Raw genomic sequence first — 12,524 nt, forward strand, 5'->3', positions numbered from 1 at the left:
GCTCCCTTAGCTTGGTGAGATCTTTCTGCAATTCCTCTCTGTCAACTTGGGATCTGACTACCTGGAATAATTTGGTATCATCTGCAAACTTGGGAGATTTCAAGTTCACTTCCATGTCTATATCATTGATGAAAACATTGAACAAAACTGGGCCTAGCACAGTTCCCTGCAGAACCTTACTTCTGATTTCCCTCCACCTGGAAAAGTGACCTTTGCTTCCTATCTTTTAACAAGTGCTCAGTCCACGAAAGAACCTTTCCTCCAATTCCATGGCAAGGGAGTTTTTAAAGAAGACTTTGGTGAAGGATTTTGTTGAAAGCTTTTTGGAAGTCCAAATATATTGTGTCGACTGGACACCCCTTGTCCATGCACTTGTTAACACTCTCAAAGAACTCTAGCAGATTGACAAGGCAAGATTTGACCATGCTGACTCTTCAAAAGCAGATCGTATTTGTCCATGTGACTGCTGATTTTATTTTTATTATAGAGTCTATCAACTTGCCAGGGATAGAAGTGACACCCACTGGTCTGAGGCTCCTACTTTTGGAGCCCTTTTTGATGATGGGTATTATGCTGGCAGCACACAGGCCATCTGTAACCATAGGTTACGTGCCACTGCCAAGAGTTTTGCATGTTCACTGATGACTTCTTTTAGAACTCTCAGGTGAATGTCATTCAGTCCTGGGGACTTACTAGTACAGGCGACCCTCGCCATTCATGGGGGATATGTTCTCGTATTCCCTATGAATGGCAAAATTCACGAATAATGCACTGTGTTCACAAACACCATTTGCAGTCATGAACACAGTGCCCCCAGCAGCTGGGGGGGGAGGCATAGCTGCTCTGGTGGCGGCGGAAGCCCGGCTGCGGCAAGCGCAGAGCTCCCAAGGAGTTCCTGAGGAGCTCCTTTAAGTGTGTTACAATGTGGGTTCAGCACTTGCAAATATTTGAAACTGCGAATGCCGAACCCGTGAATAGCAAGGGTTTCCTGTATTTAATTAATTCATTTGTTCTAGAACTCTTCTGTCGTCACTTCAATATGGTCCAACTCTTCAGACCTGTGTACTAGGAAGGACTGAACTGGCATGGGAATTTCCCTGGTAGCTTTTGCAGTAAAAACCGATGCAAACAATGAATTCAGCTTCTCTGCTACAGCTTTATCATCCTTGAGCGCACCTTTTGCACATTAGTCACTTAATGGTCCCATTGACTGTTTCACTGGCTTCCTGCTTCTGATGTGTTTAAAAAAGTTGTTATGATTTACTTTAGTGTCTTTTGTTAGATGGCATGCAAATCGTTTTTTAGCCTGTCTTACCTTGCTTTTATATTTCACCTGCAAGAATCTGTGAGCTTGCCTGTTTTCCTCCTTTGGGTGTGGCTTCCATTTTTTGGGAGGATGCTTTTTTGACTTGAATAGCCTCCTTAATGATGCTATTAAATCATGCAGGGGGTTTTACTGAACCACCTGGTATCCTTTTTGATTTGTGGTACACACTTTTCCTGAGCCTCTAACATGGTATTTTTAAACAAGCTACCTGCAGGCCTTTTATATTTCTGACTACTCCTTTTAACTTCTTTCTAATTAACTACTTAATTTTTGTGTAATTGTTGTGTAACTTCCTAAAGCTGTATATCAGCATGGTGGATTTTTTTTACTTACTCCCTACCACTAGTGTTGAATAGGATTATGCCATGATTACTATTACATAGTAACTCACCAGGTCCTGTGTGTTACTCAGGATTAGATCTAGAACTGTTTCCCCTCTTGTAGGGTACAAGACAAGGTGTTTTAGAAAATAGCCATGTATTACATCCAGAAATTTTACTATCATGTCTTACCCTGATGAAGCACTTACCCAATCTAAGGGTTGTTGAAGTCTCCCATTATTATTGCTTGTCCCATTTTAGCAGGCTCTCTAATCTAAGCATTTCATAATCACCTTCTCCTTCCTGATCAGATGGTCATTAATATAACCCTAGTACTGTATTCTTTTTATTCAAGTATGGAATTTCTACCCACAGGGCTTCTATGGTAGTTTCATTTCCCCATTGACTATTAACCTTCTACCAGGGTCTCTATGATGTCAAAGTCACTATTTACTACCAGGTGTTCTAGTTCACCCATCTTATTTTTAGGCTTCTGGCAGTTGTGTAGAGGCATTTATAAATGTTGTCCTTGTTCAGCTGCCTGTTATTCCTCATGCTTTTTGACTGGGACTCTAGATGTTTTGATTTATCCTCACTATTATTATACATCTTACTCCCCTACTATCCTCTTCAAGACCATTTAGAACCTGAATAATGTCCTCTTTTGGGGTTGCATGAACCCAACCATGTGATCTTCTAAACCTGTTGGCTTTCCCCTAGTTTAAAAACATCTCTACTACATTTTTAATTTTCAGTGCCAGCAGTCTTGTTCCATTCTGGTTCAAGTGGAGCCCATCTTTTCTGCACAAGCTCCTCCTGTCCCAAAAGGCTCCCCAGTTCTTGATAAACTTAAACTCCTCCCTCCCTGCCCATCTCATCCACACATTTGGACTCTAGAGCTCTGCCTATATCTCTAGCCCTGCACATGGAACTAGAAGCATTTCAGAGAGTGCTACCATGGAAGTCCAGGACTTTAACCTCATGACTATCAGGGAGGCTGGGAGATGACACGTGAGCATGAAGTAGCAGGATAAAGCTACATGGAAATAATTAGCAAAATACATCACAGAACAATGTTCTTTTCTATTTTAATCCCAATTTCCCCATGTTTTCTCTTTTTATCTAGCAGGCATTCACACATGGCATACCCTAAAGTCTTATACCCTAATTTTTGTTTAAATCAGGCAAAATTATCTGAAGCCATCAGGTGTTCCAATGTAATCTGCATTGCAGACAAACATGAAAGTCACCTTGATATACTGCTGAACTTGCATAGGCTCAAATCCTGTGAAGAGCACCATTGGCGTCAATTCTGGTGTGAGCTTTTTAGTAGGAGGCGGTAAGTCTTCAATTCTACAAAAATACATAAATATCAATGTACATCATATACTTCACACAAACATTGTGAACACTGTCCCAAAGTGTTTATTTTAAAATCAATTAAACACCATCCTGCAAGCTTTTACTCCTGTGAGTAGTCCAATGAGTTAATAGTTTGCAGAATTTCTCTCTGGCAAATAATCTCCATCCTGGAAACAAGAGAAGTTTGATTTGGATGACTGCATAAACACTCATCAGTCCCGACTCCTACCCACTGAAGATGACCTTGCCTCCAGAATGGCTTCTTAAAATGCAGCAATTTTCCAAAGAGATAACAGAAATTTTCCAAGTGCTTTGCCTCCTTATACTTACATGTCAAACACTTCACCCTTATAAAAGGCTAAAAGACTTCCCACTATGAATGGCAGAATGACTCCCTGGACAGAAAAAAAAAAAAATCTCACCCACTTCAAACCAAATATCCAACAGGACTGCAGTACTACAAGCATTTATGTTAGCAGTGAAACTTGAGAGTAAAACATTTGAAAGAACCTACTCGACTATTTCAAAAAATGGTTGGTTGTAAGCCAAGTAAAACACAACCTCTCATGAAATGGTGTAATTTCAGTTTCAAGAAATGTTCAGGTTTTGTTTGTATGTTTTAAATAAAGAAAAAGATCTTTATTATTATAATGTTTAGCTCCTACTCTATTTTAATATGAGTATACCATTTTTATCTTGATTGTTTTTGTCCATTCTCTTCTCCTCCCTCCCTTCTTGATCTCTATTATTTTCTCTTTAAAATCCCTTCTTTCCAGTTTGGCTTTTTCCGATTTGAATTATCAAAAATTTCTCTCCTTCATATCAGTCCTTCTAATGCTCTTCTGTCATGACACCTTCAAAAATCTTAAAAGCTAGGCTGCTGACATACCTGTTGCGATGCCACAGCCTCTTGGCTGTCTGAATCCATCTATTCTTTCTTATCTTAGGGCCGTAGCTGGCAGCCTTTTTTAGGCTGCAGGCCGAAATGAACCAATCTGGGTCAGAGACAGGTGGTCAGGTGCTAGGACCCAGCTGCCACTGTCATTTTTCCCCCATGGTGGCACAGGGAAAGTCCCACCACCGCTGCTTTTCCCCATCGCTGCAACCGCCACCAAAGTACCCCCACAGCCAAATGCCACTGAAGCCCCACATCATGGGCTGGATCAAATGACTCTGTGGGTTGGACCTGGCCCATAGAGACTGGCAACCTACAGCCTCTCTCAGAGTATAGATATACAAACAACGCACAGTAAGTTAAAGCATGGGTAGGGAGTGACTGCAGAGGAACATATGCAGGTAACTACCTATGGGCCTGAGCTTAAACCAGTAATAAATACGAGATAAACTGGGGCAATTTAGCTCTGTTTTATCAAAGAAAACCTACTGCACTTTCATTTATCGTAGGTAACAACAAACAGTAGGCAGGCAGTACTACAGAGGGATTGATGTCCCTTTTTTAAACTTGCTGTACTTTGTTGTTTGACTGTACCCTTAGCTTGAATTGTAAGCCCTTTGGGGCAGAAACATCTTTTTGTTCTGTGTGTACAAGCATAGCACAATGGGATTCTGGTCCACAACTGGGCCTCTTGCATGCTTCAATGTCTCTAGTCCTCTAACTTTCTTCCCTCTACCTATTTTTGAAGGTCCCTTTTCTCAGCTTAAGCTCTCCCTACCTCACTTTACCTTTAAATTTCTTTTACAATCACTCCCCTCCCCATTTTCTCCTTTCTTTCATCCATTAGGTATTGTCTTTTCCCTCTGAACTCCTCAATGCTTGACTAACAACATGTGCAAGCGTGGATAAGAAAGTGACTGGACAGTTGACAGTTCTGCGGGCAGCCTGCTAAATTTCTGGTAAAGAAGGAAACAGATGTCTGTGCAAAAGGAAATGAATGATTCTTGTCACTGGTATCCAGTTATTCTTACCTTGCTCTTTTAGAAGAAGGCTGAAGACTTGTTTCATTTTGCTTCGGTTTTAGGGGTAACCTCACACCCTGTAATAAGACCACAATGTATGTCTGAAATTAGCATAAGCTTTTTGACAGGGAATCCTAAGTCCCCTCTTTCACAACCCTACCGTTGCCTACTTCTTACCACATATTTTAAACTACATGAAAACAAGTAATTATACCTGTTGATGAAAAATGAGACACGCGTTCACTACTTTTACACAAAAGTTCCTTAAACAATTGGCTTGCCAGCAAATTTTGTTAAAGGCAAATCTAAAAATGTTTTGTCCTTCTTAAAAGAGAACCAACTTGGGGAAAAGTGTACTTTAAGTGAATCACCATTACAAAAACTCATTCAAAAAAGGAAAAGAAGAAACAAAATGTTTTCTGTTGAAGTTCATTGACAATGTGTTTGACACCGTTTGTGTTTTGTCAATTAGAAGAGAAAAGCAAATAAAAGAAGCATTCACAATGCCAACAGCAGAGCAGAAAATACCTAAAGAGATTACTATTCAAAGTTTGAATAAGAAGTTTGAACACAAACTTGCTATTCGTTAGGGGTGTGCAAAGTGGGCCCTGTTCAATTTGGGTTTGGATTCGGCCCAAATCAGGGACAGCGATTCGATTTATTGATTCGGATCACTGTCCCCGATTCGATTCGGCTGAATCCAAATCTGAAGATTCGATGCTGATTTGGAGAATCAGCAATTCAGTCATAGACACAGCTTTAAATGTTTTTTCTACATACCTCGAGGTATCAGAGCAGCTTGTGAATGCTACGATGCTGGGGCGGATGGAGCGTCCCACAGGAGCATGGGGGGCTCCTGTGTGCTTGGCGGCAAACCCGGAAATGGACCGGAAGTACTTTGTTGTTTGTACAGTGGGTCCACCGGGGAGCGTGATGGGGGGGCGCCCCCATACACCCCTGGCTCAATGATCAGCCATGGGGGGACCCCGGGTGCCCCCCCCAGATCCAGGAGGCACCAGTCACAGAGCTGGGGATGTTGGGGGGGCCCCCCACATGCTCTCCAGCAGACCCGGAAGTGGACCAGAAGTGCTTCTGGTTCACTTCTGGGTCTGCTGCTGAGTGCGCTGGGGACCCCCCCACCATGCTTCTGTGGGACACTCCATGCACCCCAGCATCGCAGCAGTCACAAACCACCCGGTACCTTGAGGTATGTAGAAAAAACATTTAAAGCGGTCAATACATCCGAATCTCTCCGATTCGCTTCGGAGCGATTGAAGGGTCCTTTGATTCTATTCGGATTTGGAGATTTGGCCACCGAATCGAGGACCGAAGCTTCGCACAGCCCTACTACTATTCATAGTTTGCTCTATTAGAAAACAGCTTATTTTTCAAAGAAGTCTATTTTTTAAAAATCAAGTTGTTAACGGCCCTCTAAGTTACTGAGCACTTCCATTTCTGATAAAATGTGTGCTTCTCAACAGCAAAATATAAAGCACAGAACAGTTTCAACTGAAGTCTTTACATCTTCATGAGCTGCTTCATGAGGAAAACAAGAACTGCACATGATCCAGATTTGTAATATATGTATTATCTGGTATATTTATAGGAAAGTTTTACATTGTTAGTATCTTGTATATTCTTTGACCAAACCTATTTCAAATCGTCCATAAAATGTTTGTCAGGCCCATGGAATACACCAGGAGACTGAAGAAAGTTAATGCAAATGAACAGAAGATGTAAAGCCAATGAACACAGTGAAGTGAAGATGTATGAAGTAAACCCCCATACAGATTCTCAAGCCCACTTGACTCTGAGCAAGAGCAACCAAACAGGGATTTAATGTTACGTTCAGTGACTTCACAGCATTAGTGGGGTCACCTAAGGTTGAGTGTCCCAGCACAGCCAAGAACTTAGTGTATAAAGCCCCCTTAAAAAAACAACAGCTATCTTTCATCCATATGGGCATGATGTCTTGACTGTCTGTCTTGCCAAACATTCCCCCTATAGTTTTGTTAAGTATCAACTAATGGGGACACAAGTATTCTTAACTATTTAATCGTACAAAAATAAGTTAAAAGAAATGACTGCCAAAGGAAGGAGGCTTAGATTCAAATAATGGTAAAATGATTATCAAAAAGATGATGAAGAAGTCAGAGCACAAAGACCCAATTCCTAAATGTCTGCAATTCTATTCCAAACTGGAAGATAGCTTTGGGCTTACGGCCAACACTAGGAACACTTTAGTCCTGGCTATTGCTGCTAAGTGCTTTAAAAAAAATTCTTTTAAAAATATTTTGACAGCTTAAAAAAGTACAAGTTAATTATGACAGTTATACAGTTCCCGCTTGGTGACGAACGATAACAAGGTTCAGATAACAAATGATCCAGAACAAAAGAGGTAAGGCAAAAATTTTCCCTGCAACATGAGATGTTATCTAAAGCCAACTGAGTTGTATGCTCATTGATGCAAACAAGGATTTATATTGGTCAAGTGAGATACTGTGAAAATAATTATTAGAAATATACCTCACATGACCAAGGAAATTATAATCTGAAAGTTTGCAATATAATAAACTAAAATGAAACTCTGTGCAGTGACAAAAACACGGAACTTAAAGGTTGACGCTGCACGTTCCACTTTTACGGATGAACTTTCACATAGCTTACGTTACGTATCGCAATATCAAAAGAGCCTTGCTTGTGTCAGTTTATGCCACAGTCTGACTACGTGCACCAGGGCAGCCTATCTCTATAAGGAGAAAGGGTCAGTCCTGCTAAGAGAGCCCAGCTATGGGGCATTAGGGTAAGCAGTAAATGTCCCACTGGGAGATTTAAAAGCTCCCAGAAGAGGAAGCAGTGGGGAGGAGGAGCCAAGCTGCAAGGAGGCTCACCTCCTAGTGTCTGGGAAAGGACAGAAGGATTTTTTTGCTTGTTTAAGACTGAATTTTGCTTTGGAGAATGGACTGAGGAGGTCCTCAGGGAGTGAATTCTCTTGCAAAAGCCAGCAGGCTAGAGTAACCATTAGGCTGCAACCTCAAACCTGGGGCTTTGCCCTGACTAGCACAGTTGCTCAACCCACCCTGCCATCCTACAGTTGACCACCCAGGCTGGGCATGGCTGACCTGAAGCCTCCATCAAGGCCAAGCCCTCCACTCATTCTCTGTCACCAGAGTGGCCAGTCAGGATCAGCTGAGCCTCCACTTACGATTTCAGGTGCCCATATAAACTGACCTGGAACAGGGTTCAACCTCGTCCCAGACCACATTCTATACATGTACCCTCCGGCCTGCTCTCTGACTCTGCTCTCTGTCTGATCCCCCAGCTTCCCAACTCAGCTTGTTCCTAGACCCTGTTCTTGTATTCATCTCCTGGTTTCCCCTTAAAATCTGTTCCTTCCTCCCAGCCCTGGTCAGCACCTCGATCCTTGAGTGGCCCCAGACCTGGCCATCCTTCACCTGGTGTAACAGTAACCCACTTACATTATTGTTTTAATCATTTAAAAACTTTAAAAAATATAATGCTATAATGAGAGAAAATATGAATAGCACATCATTCACTCTACCAGGGGCAGAGCCCCTTTCTACTCTGCCCCCAGCAGCTTGGCCCCTCCTTGCAGCTCGCTTCCTCCTCTCCTCTGTCTCCTCATCTGGGAGCTTTCACTCTTTTGTACTCATGATAATATTTGAAACTGGTAAGAAACATATTGCTTTAATTTTTCCTAGTAAGACTTTTATGCTTTAAAATAGATATTAAAAAATGACCACTGATTAAGGCTCTTCAAGATGGGCACCTGAAATCGTAAAAGTGGTCTGATCTACTAACCCTCTGAAAACCAAAGCCTTTGAAGAAGTTTGAAGGAACTAATCAAAATCCCCAGTTGCTTTTGGAGCTCTTGTCTAATAAATGATCGTTGGTTGGATTTTGCAAAGGATATTTTTCTTTTTCTCCTAACCCTGATGCATGGTAACAAGACATCAGAGAAAAAGGAAGCTTTTTATTGTTTCATAGCCTTTACAAATTTATGCTCATCCAGTTCTTGTGGACGTGCTTACACATGCATATAGAATAAAATCTCAACAATAACTTTATATAATAAAGTTAACTTTCATAAAGTCAACATACCATTAGAAGTTCTGATGATACCTTTAATGGCACTCTCCATGCATCTATAAGAGGTGAAGACAACACAAAAGGACTGTATAAGTAATCTGCTACAGGAGAGGTGTGTCCCAGTCCAGCAAAGACAAGTACAACCATCATTTTATCCAGTGAGCTAATTTCTAGGCTACCTGGAATTTTGTGCATCGACATCTTACTTACCCAGGAGATTCAGAACTAGGTGCTGACTAGGAGACAGTGGATCTTGAAGGTTGAATACTATATATCGGCTGTGCTGAATCTGCCGCAAAGCTTCAAAGTTTCCTAGAATTATGTCACACAACCACTGTGCATTTACACATGGTATCCTCCACTCTTTGGCTTTCTCGTACTTTAACCCACTAGGCCTTATTGTGTGAGGGAAAAGAGGAAACATGCATATTAACAAGCTTCTACCAATATGCTCTAAAACCCCAAAGTTCCCTTCATCACCTGCCCTGCTGAATTCATTTAACTGTAGCTATAACTAAATAAATGTTTTCAGTAAAAGGTATTTTTGTTATACATGTGAAGAACAAACAACTGGTGGTGCCCTTAGCAGTGTATCTAAATTGGCTCTAGTAAAACACATTTACCCGGTCAATATTAACACAGTACTATACAACTTTTAACTTTTGAGCCATTTCAGTTTTCACTAGCTTGAATGGTCTAATAAAGAAAAAAAAAAAAAAAAAAAAAAATCAATAAAAGTGTAACTTTCTAAACATTCAGAAGATTAGGCTTTTTTTTTTTTTTCTTTTTCTTAAAGACTAGCAGGGTGTAGTATATAGTAATATAATTAAAAAACACTGGGCATCCATAGCATCTTTAGGGAAGTACTTCCCACTAGGGAAATAACTAAAAAAAATGTATTTTTATCATGAAACAGATAAACAACACTTTGTAAGGTAAAAAAAAAGGATATGTTTGTAGCTTAACTGCCAATAAACTATTGATGTGCATGTTGGCAAGAGAAACTACTTACTCTTTACAGATGAGAACTGTGTTGCTGCGACACAGATAGCCTGTATACTTGGCTCCTGCCAGGTATGCCATTAGTTTGAGGTCATCTCTGTCACTATCAACAAATCCTGTTACTGAGATTATCTATTGCAGAAAAGAATAAGAGTTATAAATATTATAAATGAAAATAGTAGGCAGTATTTGTAGGTTACAAATAAAGTATTATCCTCTAACTTAGTGCATTTGCTTACAAATCTCAATGAATTCACAGCATCCTCCCTACTTTGCAGGTAAGCAAACTAAGACTGCATGGAAGAGTGACTTTCCCAAGCCTTGAAAAGACTCGAAGTCAAAGCTAGCGCTAAAACTATCAAACTCCTGCCTTTGTTTTTGCTTTAAATTTCCTGATATATCAATTTAATGCCATCTTTGGAGCTACATATATTTTTCTGGGAAAAAATTTTTGATCTTTGCCCTTCATGAGAAAAACCAGTCACAAAAATGTGTTAAGTGCTGAATGAGAAATTGCCCAAACACATACAAGCTTTATTCATTATTTTATTATAATCCGTATTAATCTGAAACGCTTTTGTTGGAAAAAAAATGATTATCTCAGGTATCAAATACAGCTGTTGAACTAAGGCAGATACAATTCCTAGAGAACATTCCTGAGCTGTAACTGCAATGTATGTTTTGCCTGTAACAAAAATGTATTGCTGTTCTTGTATAACTATTAAAATTGCTATTTTTTCACGTATGGTATCAATTGGAAGAACTGGACCCAGTTCTCAATTATGGCAGCTGCAAATACTAGGGGTAGAATACTAGGGGTAGAATCCTATTACCTTAGCCACTCAGCTTTTGGGGCTAAAACAAAGAAGTCCAAAGCCAGACTTATGTCACTGTACAGGTGGGTACACTACATAACCGCCCCGCCAGTGGTAGCCTATTGTGTATGTGTAGTATACATCTGTATGTTTACATTCCTACATTTCATATGCAAGAAAAAATTGCAAGCTGTCAAAAATGGGACTTGTTGGGTAACTACTAATTAAGCACATAAAGTCTGCCCTAAATTGTTCTTATTAAAAGCTTCTGAGGTTTCACTGCCCAAATTAGCTGCATCTTACATGCTGAGAACATGGTTTTCCTCCTGGGGGGAATGCCACTGGAAAATGGAGGGCACGATGTGGTGGTATCATTTTCTTCTTCTTTAAGATTGAGTTCAACCAGTGTGCTGTTATGCATCTCTTCCTTTCTCTCAAAGCCTACCAACAAATGCATAAACAACAATTAGAAATTGTTACATACTTTCTTGAACTTACTCTGAAAACAGTCTATTGGACACCCACTTAACCCATTAAAAGAAGACAGACTTTGCTCGTTCATACTTTCTCTCAATAAAATCTTTATATTTAGCCCTCTTTCATACACCATATCCTTCAGATATACCATAGAACACTATGCCGGAAGTACAGTTTGTTATAGATGACAAAAGATAGAAAAACGTTTTATGAAAATGCTTGTTAAGACTCCATGAGTAAGGTTATGCTCCAATCTGCATTGAAAAACAAACAAAAAAAATGTTATGTATAAAAAATATAGTATATCCCCCCAAACTTACCGTAGTTACTATCTGAATGCAGGATGAGTTTGCTCAGAAAGTCAATTCTAATTTTAACTATATTAGAAAGTCCAACAATTTAGAAATTTCCCCTTAAAAAAATACCACCCAGGCCACTTTTTTCTGTGTCCCAAACAACTTTAACTAAAAACACAGAGATCCCTTCAACTTTCCATGTAGGCACAATACTAGCTTGATTTTTCTGCAAAGGTTCTAGTCTTAGAGAGTCTTAGGCCATGTTGAAATGGGAATTTTTAAGTTACTAACATTGTCAACAAACAACACAGAACCATAATTATCCCAAACCTGAACATTATGAATGCAGGAAAATCAATGCTGAGATGACATTTAGATCCAAATATGTTTAAGAAGTAAACAGTTGATTCCTCAAAAAACTTTAATTAATGTCTCAAAATGGCATACAACTAGTGCTAAAATATCTTACCATTTGCAATTCTGAAGTAGGTCAAACTGATTTTAAGGGCACGTTACAATTCTTTACTTCCTGATCTTGGAGGGGTGCTAAACCTACTTCAAAAACCATTTCTGAATCTACATAAACAGAACCCCCCCTCCACCCAGATGAATGAAACAATAGCAGGGCTCCCTCCAGTAAGTTGTTTACCAGTACCAGTTTACCCAGTAGGTTTTTTCCTGAAGCAAATATGCTCATAGAGCAGGGATGGGTAATTGTTTCAGCTGGTGGGCCACTTAACGAGTATTAGTGAACTGTCAATGGCCACCCAAAATCTTTCAGATGATATCATTTTAACAAATTATAGATAAAAACAAACCATACGTTATAGATGTTTGATTTTTAGTGTATTTTAATTTTATATCAAAAATATTTTTGTCCCTATTTATGGGGGGGGGG

The 12,524-nt window shown here is 39.9% G+C and overlaps 1 protein-coding gene across 2 annotated transcripts in view; it reads right to left on the minus strand.

The window, feature by feature from the left end:
* Positions 1–12,524, minus strand: part of PAXIP1 (PAX interacting protein 1) — a 67,668-nt gene that overhangs the window by 10,465 nt on the left and 44,679 nt on the right. The window contains exons 10-15 of one of the 2 annotated variants that reach the window (XM_025197787.1): positions 11,157–11,294; positions 10,049–10,170; positions 9,247–9,431; positions 9,049–9,092; positions 4,936–5,003; positions 2,898–3,000 (exon numbers count right to left, since the gene is read on the minus strand). In XM_025197787.1, coding sequence (XP_025053572.1) covers positions 2,898–3,000; positions 4,936–5,003; positions 9,049–9,092; positions 9,247–9,431; positions 10,049–10,170; positions 11,157–11,294 — 660 coding nt within the window. The remainder of the gene's footprint in view (positions 1–2,897; positions 3,001–4,935; positions 5,004–9,048; positions 9,093–9,246; positions 9,432–10,048; positions 10,171–11,156; positions 11,295–12,524) is intronic. The other variant, XR_003092811.1, reaches the window with a different exon arrangement.

This window comes from Alligator sinensis, unplaced genomic scaffold, assembly GCF_000455745.1.
Source record: "Alligator sinensis unplaced genomic scaffold, ASM45574v1 scaffold601_1, whole genome shotgun sequence".
NCBI lineage: Eukaryota > Metazoa > Chordata > Crocodylia > Alligatoridae > Alligator > Alligator sinensis.